Here is a 14942-nt window from a genome sequence, read left to right as displayed (position 1 = left end):
GGGCCGAAAGGGTGGTGGGGCTATGTGTTTGTTCCTCTCTCTCTTCGGTTGGGCGTTCCCCTTGGTCCTCACTCGGAGTCCTTACGCTGGCTCTTCCCGTGACCTAGAGAGGCCTGTGCTCTCATACTACAGCCTTTACTTCCCCGAGACCACCTAGGAGGATGTGAGGGTTGCCTCACGTGGGCATGACTGCCTGTGGTCACTCCTGGCCGACAGTAAGGGAGGGATTCTGTGGCGTCCCCGCTTTTATGACTTGGGTGGTTCCCTCAGTCCTCATGGTCCTCTGCTCGACTCTTGGCATGACCTGGAATTCCTCCCTGTGCTCCCCTGAGGCTGGCCCCTGGGACCAAGTGCCTCATCTACCTGAGACGCTCTAAAAGGAAAGGCGTGGGGCGCACCATGCCAACATTCCTGGATTTGCCAAGGGGAGGTATCCAGTGGCAGGGCTCTGCTCTAGGTGGAGTCCCTTTATCCTCATTTAGAGTCACTAGATTTCCAGTCTCTACTGAGTGAGGCTGTTCCCCATAGACCAAGGCCCTCGCCTCCCCGAGACCACCCCCAGTGGAAAGAGGGGGCAGGTCAGCCAGAAAGCTTTGTCCTGGGCCTCCTGGGGCTGACCTCAGGGGCGGGACTCTGCATTCTCCTCTGTTCTGGAGTGAGTGGTCCTCTTGCTCCTCATTCAGGGTCCTCATCGTGATGCCTGACCAGACCCAGGACTCCACCCTCCACTCCCCTGAAGCTGTGCTCCTCAGCACAAAGGCATTACCTTCTTGGGAATTCTGAATTGGAAGTCAGGATGAACCAGATCTGTCCAAAGCTGTTGGGGTCTTCTGAGGAGCAGGACTTTACAAGGCCCCACTCTTCTGGAGTCAGTGGCCCCTCAGTCCTAACTCTGTTTTCTTACCTTGACTTCAGGTAGCATATGGGACTCCACCCTCCCTACTGTCTGTCTGCCAGCCTCAGGCCAAGGCTTTCACCTTCCTGAGACACCAGAAGGGGAGCTAAGAGACCTATTCCCTGGCTACCTCTGCCGGGGGCCTCTGTGTGGTCCCCTTTGTTTTGGGGAGTCCACTCATCGGCACCCAGTGTCCTCACCCTGAAGCAAACTAAGGCCTGTTAGGATCTCCTACTTGGGCAGAATTGGAGATGCTGCCACAAGACCAAGGAACTCACCTCCCTGAGAACCTCTCCACCCTTGCCCCGGAGGAAAAGAAGGGGTACCTTCAGACAGGCAGCTCTGCGCATGGCCACACAAGGGAGAAAGCAGGGTAGACTTTGTGGGGCCCCCTTCTGTTCTAAGGTCCTCACCTTGAGTAACTATCAGAGGCTGGGACTCCTCCCTCCCCTGACCTGAGGACACAGCTCTTAAACCAAGACTTTTATGTCCCTGAGAAACTTGAAGAGTGAATGAGGAGATGCTGATCTTTTCAGGGTATCTGACATTGCATATGTAGAAGACCCCATTGTCACCGAAAAAATTTTTTTTTTATTCATACCATTCACTTATTCAGCGTTACTGTTACTGTATTCCAAAACAGTGCTTTGGGAACAGGGCCCCTTTTATCCCATGAGATACATTTTGGAGTGGTGAGAAGAAAAATGAATTAAAAGACGTAAGGTCTGGCTTAAGCTGGGAGGAGTGGAAGAGTGTAGGCTCTAGACTATTCCAGACCAGGGGACTAGACCCAGCAAGGTCACTTAATCAGTCTTGTGAACTTGAGACATCTGCAAGTTATTCACCTATAAAGGGAGTCTGCTAAAACCTATCCTGCGTGAATGTTGGAATGTTATGTACTACATGTAAAGCAGTGGCATACTCATTAAGCAATATTGGGTTTTTGATGAATGGCAGTTATGATATTATTATGAACCCCCAAAGTACCACCCTCCCATCAGAGTTTATTTTTAATCCAGTAGGTAGCAGAGAATATGCAGTGCACTAGGGCAAAAAACAAATACTCACAAATGAGGTAAATCAAAGTATCTTTTATTTCTACCAAAAGAAAGTTTAAACGAAGTAAGGCAAACCATGAGTTAAATGGCTTTTACTCTCTGTTTTCTCCATTTTTTGTTTCTAAATATTTTCTGTGGTCGCCTTTCACATTTCCATGAAAATCTCTATTGCAGTGCCATGTTTTCTACTTCTGGATCATACAGAAAATATAGATGGTTCGTTTTTCTGTTACATATACCAAAACTGTAACTTTAGAACTCTTTAAACAGCAATAAATATGCAAGCAATGTTATTCACGAATTCCTATTCTTAAGAAAATACACTATCTATTACAAGAAAAAACATTTGAAAAACCTAAATCAGTCAATAATATATAGAAGTTACTAGTTTAAAACAAGAAGATAAATGAGATCTATAGTTTGTTCCCTCCATCCCTACTACTCTGCACTATTTAGGAGCTTGACTGCTCTCTTCCAAAACAAAGTGAGCAAACTGCCCACGGCTTCCCTACCTACGTGTGGGAGGAGCTGCGGGCCTTGGCCCTGGAAGGGGCTCTGCCCTCAGCAACAGCTGCAGCCCTGGCCGCGGCGCTCTCTTCCTCATCTTTCAGAGCCTCCTCATAGCGATCTGCGAAGGCACTGGGGACGGTACCGATGATCTTGGCCAAAATCTCCAGCACTTTCATCTTGCTGGTTTCAGCGTGGGCTCTCGGGCCCCACAGGAACTCATAGCGTGGAGGATGGCTGTTGGGCACCTGGCGGTATGTCAGGTACTTTTGCTGCACGAAATCTTTGCTGATGAGCCTCCCGGGATCCCCGAAGATCAAGTGCCTCCTCCCAGCATACAAACCCAACGCATTGAGGAATTTCCAGATCTCCTCTTCGGTGGCACGGTTGCCCTTTGTGAAGATCAGGCCCAGGAGAATCATCAGGAGACCGGATGTGGGCAGCCCCGACTCATCACTTGGACTTCCCTCGCTGGGGAGGGCCATCTTGCTGATGAGGGCGTAGGAGTGACTGCTGGGGTCAACTTCCTTCAGCTCGAGGCCAAAGACCAGCTCCATGATCTCAGAGGCTCTGCTGAGGATCTCAGGGAAGTGCTTATCGTACTTCCTGTTGATAGCCTTCAGCAGTGCTGCCTGCGGGATGGGCTCCTTCGTCTTGTACTTCTCCAGCAGGAAGTGCACCAACATTGTGGACTCCCTGATCAGAAAAACTCTGCAACTGCTCTGAATGAAAGGTGCTGCCTGGGAGGTACCTGCACTTTTCTCATCTTGGCTCTGGGCACCCTCTTCAGATCCTGGGCATGAAACCCCTGCATCACGAGAGCTCGTGGCTGGGTCTCCCTGAGGCTCCTGGCGAGTGCCAGCAGCAGGGGAGCTCGGGGGAGTGCCCGGAGAAACAGAAGCGGGGGAGGATGGCGACTCTTCTACCTCTTCTGCCGCCGCCGCCTCCTCAGTGGCCTGGGCACCCTTGAGACTCTGAGTCTCCCCCCGGGCCTGGTGGCGTTTCTTGCGGCCATGGCGCTTGTTCCGGCGCCGAGGCATGATGACACAGGTCAGGGCCAGCAGGCGGGAGTGTGCGCAGGAAGGCAGGCAACGAGGGCACCTGGGGGAGGGACAAGGAGATGCTGTGAGCACCTTCAGCGGGGAGATTCCTCCCTGGCTTTAACCAAGGCCGCCTCTGCAGGGTTCTTGAGGGCACTGCTCGAGGACCCACAGGGCTCCTGTTCTCCTGCTCAGCCTGTCCCCTGAGACCCCTGTGGAGGACGGTAGAGTGAGCCTTGGGCCACAGCCAGCCAGCCTTGCCTGGGCGGTACGGGGGTGACAGTGGGGGCTGGCAGGGGAGGTAGGTCCCCACGGTTCCCATTCAGAGTCAGGATGACAGTTGTTGCCAAGACCCCCACCCCCTCCCCTCTGCTGCTCTGAAGTTCACACCACCATCTTCCACGACACCCAGGAGGAGGAAAGGAGGGAGCGTTCAGCCCACCACCGAAGGGTCCTGGGACCCTCCCTTCTGCTGCCTGGTGGCTGCCCCTTCAGAACAAAGCTCTAACCTCCCTCGGACCTGGCAGAGGAAATTACGGGCGGTCTCAGCCTGAACCTGGCAGAGGAAAGTACGGGCAGTCTCAGCCTGACAGTCCTTTCTTGGGAGTCTAAGGGTTGACAGGAGGGGACGGGCCACAATCTCTCTTGTCCCTTCTCTTCGGGGTGGGTGACTCCCTCAGTCCTCACTCGGGGTCCTCCCTGGACGGCCGGTGCAGCCTGGAGCTCCTCTCTTGCCCCGAGGGCCATCTGCTCGCACCAGTGCCGGCACCTCCTTGCGTCCCATTCGGAGGCGGTGAGGGTGACCACGCGGCCGCACGTGGCAGAGTTTTACCAGGCCTGCAGCGTGCGGCAGACAGGGCGAGGCCCTGCGGCTGGCGGCCCCACTGGCCCTCACTCAAGGGCTTGGGCTGACTCTTGGGAGTGCTTAGGACGCGCCTTCTGCTGGCCTGCACCTCCCCTCTCAGACAGCAGCCCTCCCTCCTCCGTGTGTGGCCAGAAGGAAGCGGCTGACAACAGGGGAGGGGTTCTGAGGTGCCCTTGCGACGGGGAGGATGGTCCTCGCCCTGACTCCTCCCGTGCCCTGGAAATCCTCCCTCTGCTGACCTGCGGCCAGCCCCTCAGGACAAGCCCCCTCCTCCCTGGGCCTCCCGCGTCTGTCCGTCCGTCCGCGTTCGCACTGAGGGAGCCCCTCAGTCTTCAGACCTGCCCGGAGGCTCCCAGGCCGACATCAGGGGCGGGGTCCGCGTGGCCGCCATTCTGGGGTGTGGAGCCCTGCGGTCCCCACGAGGGTCCCGTCCTTCACGCCACAGGGCCTGGGGCGCTCCCTGTACTGAGCTGAGCCAGGGTCCACCAGCCTCAGAGCGAGGCCTTCCTTGCCCGAGACCCCAGTGGGGAAGCGGATGGACTTTGGGCCTAACAGCCAGGCCCGAGCCTCTGGGGCCGAGAGCAGGGGCGGGGTGGGCGGGGCCTGTGTGGCCGCCTCTTTTTGGAGGGAATGCGGATTGGGGGTGTCGGGGGCGTGTCCCCGCACTTCTAACTGGGGTCACCTCACACCTTGACACCTGACGAGACGTGGCACTCCTCTCGCGGCTCACCCTCGCTGGACGGCAGCTCTGAACAATGTCCTCGCCCCCACGGCGCGCTTAGGAGGACGTCACATCCGGTCATGCGCATCTGGGGTCCAGGAGGACAGCAGGGGCGGGCTGCGGCCGGGGCGGGGCGGACTGGGGCCGGGGTGGGGCGGGGCGGGGGATCAGGGAGGGGTTCCGGGGGAGCTTCCCGCAGGCCTGGCACGAGGGCCTTTCATTGACTCTTGGCAGGTTCTGGGACTTTTCCCTCTGCTGAGCTGAGTCAGCAGGCGTCACACCTTGGCTCTCATTTCTGTCAGCGCCCTCAGCCGGAAGTATTTGGGGCCCTGAGCCTCACAGCCATGCCTGGGTCCCCCGAGACTGACAGTGAGGGCTCTTTGGGGCCCCCTCTTCTGTGGTGGATGCTGCTATCAGTCCTCTCTCAGTGTCTTCTCTTGACTTCCTGTAGGTGCTGGGTACCTCCCGTCTGCTGACCTGAGGCCAAGGCCTCACATCAAAGACATCAGCTCCCTGAGACTGCTGGTGTGAAGTGCAGGCACATCTCATCTGGACTCTTCTGCCTGGAGCCTCCCAGAGATGGCTGCTGCAGGTAAGATGAGCTGAGGGGAAAGGAGGCGAGAGTCTCTTCTGTGGTTTGGAGCCCGTCAGGTCTCACTCAAGGCCCTCACATTGACTGCTGGCGGGGCCTGCGATTCCTTCCTTCTCTGGTATGAATCCATCCCTGTCCCCAGCCATGCCCCGCAGAATCCCAGAGGAGTTAGTGAAGGGGCGCCTTAGCCTGACAGTTCCCACTGTGGTCTCTCTTTGTTGACAGCAGGGGCATTGCCCAAAAGTTCAGAAATGAATTTCTGTCCTTTTGTACAACTACTGTGTTACTTGCTTTTCTCTTTTAGTCCGTGTGCGATGGTCTATTAAGATGATCACTTAAAAAGGCCAGTTGTCATGCACTAAGAAAGTTTCAGATGGTTATTTCACAGCCTGTGGACCATACTGCCACATCCAGCCCAATCTTTGGTGTCCCATGCTCCTGGCATGCGGGCTCTGAAATGCTGCCTCAGATTCCTTCAGTGAAGCAGTAGAGATTCATGGTCCCAGAGCACAGTGGAAGAATCAAGGGCTCAACGTTATAGGCTTTTCTCTAATCAATCCTGTCATCTGCCTCTCTTGCAGGCTACAGACCTGTCTCGAATTCAGGGCATCCCCCTACCTGCCCACACTCAGGTTCCAGTTCAGTGGAGACTTATTGTCTTTCAGGGATTATTTAGTTTTGTATTTTTGCTTTTGTTAATGTTTTTTCTTTGTTCCTTCTGTAATGTTTCCATGGTTGATTTTGGGTACAGGAAACAGTAGCCCATGTTAGACTGTAATCAGCTGCTGTGGATAAGGTACTAAGTGTGTAAATGAATTAAGGAAAATAGATATTGTTACAGTATCTGTGTCTCACGAATACACATAACATACTATTCTGGTTGAGACTTCTTTTTCCTAAGTCAATCAGAAAATTCTTATTGTGGCCTCCATGTAGATTATATACATTTTTGTATGGTTTCTTTCTAGGTATATTTTTTATATTGTTGCTTTTGTCTATGGTGTATTTTCTTTTTTTTTTTAACATATTTTTGGAGTATAATTGCTTTACAATGGTGTGTTAGTTTCTGCTGTATAACAAAGTGAATCCGTCATACATATACATATGTCCCCATATCTCTTCCCTCTTGCGTCTCCCTCCCTTCCTCCCTCGCTATCCCACCCCTCTAGGTGGTCTCAAAGCACCGAGCTGATCTCCCTGTGCTTTGCAGCTGCTTCCCACTAGCTATCGATTTTATGTTTAGTAGTGTATATATGTCCATGCCACTCTCTCACTTTGTCCCAGCTTACCCTTGCTCCTCCCTGTATCCTCAAGTCCATTCTCTACTAGGTCTGCATTTTTATCCCCATCTTGCCCCTAGTTTTTTCATGACCAATTTTTTTTAAGATTCCTTATATATGTGTTAGCATATGGTATTTGTTTTCCTCTTTCTGACTTACTTCACTCTGTATGACAGTTTCTAGGTCCATCCACCTTGCTTCAAATACCTCAGTTTCGTTCCTTTTTATGGCTGAGTAATATTCCATTGTATATATGTGCCACAACTTCTTTATCCATTCATCTGTTGATGGACACTTAGGTTGCTTCCATGTCTTGGCTATTGTAAATAGAGCTGCAATGAACATTGTGGTACATGCCTCTTTTTGAATTATGGTTTTCTCAGGGTATATGCCCAATAGTGGGATTGCTGGGTCATATGGTAGTTCTATTTGTAGTTTTTTAAGGGACCTCCATCCTGTTCTCCATAGTGGCTGTATCAATTTACATTCCCACCAACAGCGCAAGAGGGTTCCCTTTTCTCCACACCCTCTCCAGCATTTACTGTTTGTAGACTTTTTGATGATGGCCATTCTGACCAGTGTGAGATGATATCGCATTGTAGTTTTGATTTGCATTTCTCTAATGATTAATGATGTTGAGCATTCTTTCATGTGTCTGTTGGCAATCTGTTTTAGTTCTTTGGAGAAATGTGTATTTAGGTTTTCTGCCCATGTTTGGATAGGCTTGTTTGTTTTTTTCATATTGAGCTGCATGAGTTGCTTGTATGTTCTGGACATTAATCCTTTGTCAGTTGCTTCATTTGCAAATAACTTCTCCCATTCTGAGGGTTGTCTTTTCGTCTTGTTTATCATTTCCTTTGCTGTGCAAAAGATTTTAAGTTTCATTAGGTCCCATTTGTTTATTTCTGTTTTTATGTCCATTTCTCTAGGAGGTGGGTGAAAAAGGATCTTGCTGTGATTTATGTCATAGAGTGTTTTTCCTATATTTTCCTCTAAGAGTTTGATGGTGTCTGGCCTTACATTTAGGTCTGTAATCCATTTTGAGTTTATTTTTGTGTATGGTGTTAGGGAGTGTTCTAATTTCATTCTTTTATATGTTGCTGTTCAGTTTTCCCAGCACCACTTATTGAAGGGGCTGTCTTTTCTCCACTGTATATTCTTGCCTCCCTTATCAAAAATAAGGTGACCATAAGTGCGTGTGTTTATCTCTGGACTTTCTGTCCTGTTTCATTGATCTATATTTGTGATTCTGTGCCAGTACCATACTGTCTTGATCACTGTAGCTTTGTTGTATAGTCTAAAGTCAGGGAACGTGATTCCTCCAGCTCCGTTTTTCTTTCTCAAGATTACTTTGGCTATTCGGGGTCTTTTGTGTTTCCATAGAAATTGTGAAATTTTTTGTTCTCGTTCTGTGAAAAATGCCAGTGGTAGTTTGATAGGGATTGCATTGAATCCCTCCCTCTGTGTTCCTCCCTCTGCTATATTTTGGAAGAGTTTGAGAAGGATAGGTGTTAGCTCTTCTCTAAATGTTTGATAGAATTCACCTGTGAAGCCATCTGGTCCTGGGCTTTTGTTTGTTGGAAGATTTTTAATCACAGTTTCAATTTCAGTGCTTGTGATTGGTCTGTTCATATTTTCTGTTTCTTCCTGGTTCAGTCTCGCAATTTGTGCATTTCTAAGAATTTGTCCATTTCTTCCAGTTTGTCCATTTTATTGGCATAGAGTTCCTTGTAGTAATCTCTCATGATCCTTGGTATTTCTGCAGTGTCAGTTGTTACTTCCCCTTTTTCATTTCTCATTCTATTGATTTGCGTCTTTTCGCTTTTTTTCTTGAAAAGTCTGGCTAATGGTTTATCAATTTTGTTTATCTTCTTGAAGAACCAACTGTTAATTTTATTGATCTTAGCTATCATTTCTTTCATTTCTTTTTCATTTATTTCTGATATGATCTTTGAGATTTCTTTCCTTCTGCTAACTTTGGGCTTTTTTTGTTTTCTTTCTCTAATTGCTTTAGCTGTAAGGTTAGGTTGTTTATTTGAGATTTCTCTTGTTTCTTGAGGTAGGATTGTATTGCTGCAAACTTCCCTCTTAGAACTGCTTTTGCTGCATCCCATAGGGTTTGGGTCATCGTGTTTCATTCTCATTTGTGTCTAGGTATTTTTTTATTTCCTCTTTGATTTCTTCAGTGATCTGTTGGTTATTAAGTAGTGTGTTGTTTAGCCTCCATGTGTTTGTACTTCTTACAGATTTTTTCCTGTAATTGATACCTAGTCTCATAGCGTTGTGGTCGGAAAAGATACTGGGTACGATTTCAATTTTCTTAAATTTACCAAGGCTTGATTTGTGACCCAAGATATGATGTATCCTCCAGAATGTTCCATGAGCACTTGAGAAGAATGTGTATTCTGTTGTTTTGGGATGGAATGTCCTATCAATATCAATTAAGTCCATCTTGTTTAATGTATCATTTAAAGCTTGTGTTTCCTTATTTATTTTCATTTTGGATGATCTGTCCATTGGTGAAAGTGGGGTGTTAAAGTCCCCTAGTATGATTGTGTTACTGTCACTTTCCCCTTTTATGGCTGTTAGTATTTGCCTTAGTTAGTTAGTATTGAGGTGCTCCCATGTTGGGTGCATAAATATTTACAGTTGTTATAGCTTCTTCTTGGATTGATCCCTTGATCATTATGTAGTGTCCTTCTTTGTCTGTTCTAATAGTCTTTGTTTTAAAGTCCATTGTGTCTGATATGAGAATTGCTACTCCAGTTTTCTTTTGATTTCCATTTGCATGGAATATCTCTTTCCATCCCCTTACTTTCAGTCTGTATGTGTCCCTAGGTCCGAAGTGGGTCTCTTGTAGACAGCATATATACGGGTCTTGTTTCTGTATCCATTCAGCCAATCTATGTCTTCTGGTTGGAGCATTTAGTCCATTTACATTTAAGGTAGTTATCAATATGTATGTTCCTATTACCATTTTCTTAATTGTTTTGGGTTTATTATTGCAGGCCTTTTCCTTCTCTTGTGTTTCCTGCGTAGGGTAGTTCCTTTAGCATTTGTTGTAAAGCTGGTTTGGTGGTGCTAAATTCTCTTAGCTTTTGCTTGTCTGTAAGGTTTTTAATTTCTCCATCAAATCTGAATGAGATCCTTGCTGGGTAGAGTAATCTTGGTTGTAGGTTTTTCTCCTTCATCACTTTAAATATGTCCTGCCACTCCATTCTGGCTTGCAGAGTTTCTGCTGAAAGATCAGCTCTTAACCTTCTGGGGATTCCCTTAGGTGTTATTTGTTGTTTTTCTCTTGCTGCTTTTAGTATTTGTTCTTTGTATTTAATTTTTGATAGTTTGATTTGTATGTGTCTTGGCGTGTTTCTCCTTGGATTTATCCTGTATGGGACTCTCTGTGCTTCCTGGACTTGATTATCTATTTCCCTTCCCATATTAGGGAAGCTTTCAATTATAATCTCTTGAAATATTTTCTCAGTCCCTTGCTTTTCCTCTTCTTCTTCTGGGACCCCTATAATTCGAATGTTGGTGTGTTGAATGTTGTCCCAGAGGTCTCTGAGACTGTCCTCAATTCTTTTCATTCTTTTTTCTTTATTCGGCTCTGCAGTAGTTATTTCTACTATTTTATCTTCCAGGTCACTTATCCGTTCTTCTGCCTCAGTTATTCTGCTATTGATCCCTTCTAGAGAATTTTTAATTTCATTTATTGTGTTGTTCATCACTGTTTGTTTGCTCTTGTCAAACAAACATGTCCTTGTCAAACGTTTCTTGTATTTTCTCCATTCTGTTTCCAAGCTTTTGGATCATCTTTACTATCATTATTCTGAATTTTTTTTCAGGTAGGCTGCCTATTTCCTCTTCATTTGTTAGGTCTGCTGGGTTTTTTCCTTGCTCCTTCATCTGCTGTGTGTTTCTCTGTCTTCTCATTTTGCTTAATTTACTGTGTTTGGGGTCTCCTTTTCACAGGCTGCAGGTTCGTACTTCCCGTTGTTTTTGGTGTCTGTGCCCAGTGGCTAAGGTTGATTCAGTGGGTTTTGTAGGCTTCCTGGTGGAGGGGACTAGTGCCTGTGTTCTGGTGGATGAGGCTTATCTTTCTTGTGGGCAGGTCCACGTCTGGTGGTGTGTTTTGGGGTGTCTGTGGCCTTATTATAATTTTCGGCAGCGTTTGTGCTAATGGTTGGGGTTGTGTTCCTGTCTTGCTAGTTGTTTGGCATGGGGTGTCCAGCACTGTAGCTTGCTGGTCATTGAGTGGAGCTGGGTCTTGGCATTGAGATGGAGGTCTCTGGGAGATTTTTGCCGTTTGATATAACGTGGAGCTCGGAGGTCTCTTGTGGACCAGTGTCCTGAACTTGGCTCTCTCACTTCAGTGGCACAGCCCTGATGCCTGGCTGGAGCACCACGAGCCTGTCCTCCACTCGGCTCAGAATAAAAGGGAGAAAAGAAAGAAAGAAAGAAAGAAGAAGATAAAATAAAGTTATTAAAATAAAAAATAATTATTAAGAAAAAAATTCTTTAAGTAATAAAAAGAAAAAAAACAGACAGACAGAACCCTAGGACAAATGGTAAAAGCAAAGCTCTACAGACAAAATCATACACATAAGCATACACATACACACTCACAAATAAGAGAGAAAGGGAAAAAATATATATCTATCGTTGCTCACAAAGTCCACCTCCTCAATTTGGGATGATTCTTTGTCTATTCAGGTATTCCACAGATGCAGGGTACATCACGTTGATTGTGGAGATTTAATCCGCTGCTCCTGAGGCTCCTGGGAGAGATTTCCCTTTCTCTTTTTTGTTTCCACCGCTCCCGGGGTTCAGCTTTGGATTTGGCCCCACCTCTGCGTGTAGGTCACCTGTGGGCACCTCTTTTTTGCTCAGACAGGACAGGGTTAAAGGAGCAACGGGGCTCTGGCTCACTCAGGCCGGGGGGAGGGAGGCGTATGGAATGTGGGGCGAACCTGTGCCGGCAGAGGCTGGTGACATTGCAGCAGCGTGAGGTATGCCGTGTGTCCTCCCGGGAATATTGTCCCCAGATCACGGGACCCTGGCAGTGGCGGGCTGCACAGGCTCCCGGGAGGGGAGGTGTGGATAGTGACTTGTGCTTGCACACAGGTTTCTTGGTGGCTGCAGCAGCAGCGTTAGCATTTCATGCCCGTCTCTGGGGTCGGAACTGATAGCTGCAGCTCGCGCCTGTCTCTGAAGCTTGTGTAGGCAGTGCTCTGAATTCTCTCTCCTTGTGCACCCCGAAACAATGGTCTCTTGCCTCTTAGGCAGGTCCAGACTTTTCCCCGGACTCCCTCTTGGCCAGCTGTGGCACACTAGCCCCCTTCAGGGTGTGTTCCCGCAGCCACCCCAGTCCTCTCCCTGGGATATGACCTCCGAAGCCGGAGCCTCAGCTCCCAGATGCCATCCGCCCCAGCAAGTGAGCAGACAAGCCTCTCGGGCTGGTGAGTGCTGGCCGGCACCGATTCTTTGTGCGGGAATCTCTCCGCTTCGCCCTCTGCGCCCCTGTTGCTGCGCTCTCCTCCGTGGCTCCAAAGCTTCCCCTCTGCCACCTGCCATCTCCGCCCGCGAAGGGGCTTCCTAGTGTGTGGAAACCTTTCCTCCTTCACAGCTGCCTCCCACTGGTGCAGGTCCCATCCCTATTCTTTTGTCTGTTTTTTCTTTTTTCTTCTGCCCTACCCAGGTAGGTGGGGAGTTTTTTGCCTTTTGGGAAGTCTGAGGTCTTCTGCCAGCATTCAGTAGGTGTCCTGTAGGAGTTGTGCCAAATGTAGATGTATTTCTGATGTATTTGTGGAGAGGAAGGTGATCTCCACATCTTACTCTTCCGCCATCTTGTAGATCTCTTGTTTTATTTTAAAAGTAGAGTTTATCTCTCACAGGAGTCCCCCCAAATAATTTACCTGGACATTTATTTTTGCAGTTGGAACATGCCACTTCTTTGCATCTCTGTCCAGGGCAAAATATCTTTGCATGAATATCCTGCCCCTTTTTTATGCTATTTTATGTTAGTAAACAAGAATGATCTTTTTCACATCAATTTTCTCTCCACTAGCTACTTTTACTTTCAGAGATCAAATTTTGAGTAGATAACTTTCCTGCATCATGTGATTAAGGAAATGTATATACAGTGTTCACGGTAAACAACTGGATTAGAAATCTGATCCAACCTTTCTGTCCCCAGTCTGCATCATTTCTTGTTTCAGTTCAGCTTTAGAAATTTATTCATTTGAATCATTGTCTTTAATAGAGCATCTAAAAATTAATGTGCCACTAGTGGGGATGACTCCATAATATCTTCCTATGAGTTAATATAAATGAGAGACCCTGAGGAACTGGTAGGTGCTGTAGCAGTAGTTTCAACAACAGTGAGTAAGATGGCAGGATTAAGCCCAGGGTATGGTGGGTAGCAGGGGGATGCTGGGTACTAGGATGGATGGATAGCACAGAAAAACTGAAGATGTCAGTAGAAATGACGCATAATCCTCTCCAGTTTTACAGTTCTGCCTAGGGCCAGAGCTGCTCAGGAGTTCAGTATGCTGACTATTATTTTCCTTCAGAGAGAGAGTATGGGGGAGAAACAGAGAGGAGGAGGAGGAGGTGTAATGGAGGGGAGGAGGATGAGAGAAGAGAAGAGAAAGAAACTCTGCCTATCTGTAGTTGCTTGCTGCTTTAGGAATTTCTAATGAGAGGGTCTAAATGACTCTTTCCTATCCTGGGACTTTGTGTTTTTGCCTTTCTGGATCCCATATTACTTTGTGTCTATTATTTAAGTAGTTTTTTCAGAAGAGTATTCTCCTAAATGAGATTACTTTGGCAGAGTGGCAGAATTATTACAATTCTCATCATTATTGGGTTATGGCTGCAAAATTTTCCATTAACATATATAAAATGTGTTCACCAAGATATAATAGAATGCTCTGGGCCCTTGGAAGCGTCTCATTGCACAATGAATATGCAAAAGGAAATGTTATCTGGCATGGTAACAAAAAGCATAGAATCAGGGAGACAGTGAACAGTTAGCTACACTTTTCTTTGTTTTTTATTTTTAGTCTAAAAACTGATTTGACAGTCTATACGAAGGAAATTATCTCACCCTTCAAATAACTGTTAAATATTTGTATTGAGTTAGATTACATTTGTAGGAAATGGATAAGTCTTATGAAATGGAAGGTAGTAGTTTTAACCAGAGGAATATTTTATTGATTTATTTGTACATATCTGTCACAGCCTTGGGTCACAGAGGTTCAGTGCTACCTTGTGGCTATTCATTGACCCAAAGTAACAGACTTGTCCCTCAATGGATCACAAGCTAGTGATGGCTCTTAGGGTATAAAATGACAATAGTGGTAGGAAAAGAGATAGAGTAGGTGTTGTAAAATCCTCAGAGAGGATGTACTTGACAATAAGCATGTTAATGTAAATTATCCTATTATATTCTATTCTCTGTTGTCCCAATGAAAATTGTGCTATTTAAGCCCACTGAACACAATGCTTAGCTGTGCTTTTAGCTATTCCACTTTATCTGAACATCCCTTTTCTTCTCTTCCCCCATTTTTTTAATGAAGCCTTAGTGAAAAAAAACAAAACAAAACTTTGACATTTTTAATTTACTGTGTCTTGGGAGCAGTTACTGTTAATTCAAATGCACATTTCTTTAATTTAAAATAAAAATGAGGGGCTTCCCTGGTGGCGCAGTGGTTAAGAATCCACCTGCCAATGCAGGGGACACAGGTTTGAGCCCTGGCCTGGGAAGATCCCACATGCCACGGAGCAACTAAGCCCGTGCGCCACAACTACTAAAGCCTGTGCGCCTAGAGCCAGTGCTCTGCAACAAGAGAGGCCACCACAATGAGAAGCCTGCGCACCACAATGAAGAGTAGTCCCTACTCACCACAACTAGAGAAAGCCCGTACGCAGCAACGAAAACCCAATGCAGCCAAAAATAACAAATAAAACAAATGAAATAAATAAA

The 14942-nt window shown here is 47.1% G+C and overlaps 1 protein-coding gene and 1 long non-coding RNA gene across 3 annotated transcripts in view; one reads left to right on the top strand and one right to left on the bottom strand.

The window, feature by feature from the left end:
• Nucleotides 1-1977: 1977 nt before the first annotated feature.
• On the bottom strand, nucleotides 1978-5150 carry LOC307180864 (melanoma-associated antigen B4-like). Of its 2 annotated transcripts, none has more exons than XM_079911401.1 (2): nucleotides 5096-5150; nucleotides 1978-3561 (listed from the first exon to the last, which is right to left on the bottom strand). In XM_079911401.1, exon 2 carries the CDS (start codon nucleotides 3498-3500, stop codon nucleotides 2466-2468), a length of 1035 nt encoding a protein of 344 aa, XP_079767527.1. In that variant the 5' UTR covers nucleotides 3501-3561; nucleotides 5096-5150; the 3' UTR covers nucleotides 1978-2465. The 2 variants fall into 2 exon arrangements, with proteins under 2 accessions (XP_079767527.1, XP_079767526.1); XM_079911400.1 differs by having other exon boundaries at nucleotides 5055-5125.
• A 393-nt stretch (nucleotides 5151-5543) lies between these two features.
• LOC307179987 overlaps nucleotides 5544-14942 on the top strand; it is a 173372-nt gene continuing 163973 nt past the window's right edge. The window contains exon 1 of the long non-coding RNA XR_013825633.1: nucleotides 5544-5678. This is a non-coding gene — a long non-coding RNA (uncharacterized lncRNA). The remainder of the gene's footprint in view (nucleotides 5679-14942) is intronic.

Source organism: Stenella coeruleoalba (assembly GCF_951394435.1).
Source record: "Stenella coeruleoalba genome assembly, chromosome: X".
Classification (NCBI taxonomy): Eukaryota; Metazoa; Chordata; class Mammalia; order Artiodactyla; family Delphinidae; genus Stenella; species Stenella coeruleoalba.
This window is presented reverse-complemented; position numbering and strand designations above follow the sequence as displayed.

Excerpts from the sequence above, each read along its gene's own strand:
- LOC307180864 (XM_079911401.1), bottom strand. The coding sequence starts at position 3,500 with ATGCCTCGGCGCCGGAACAAGCGCCATGGCCGCAAGAAACGCCACCAG.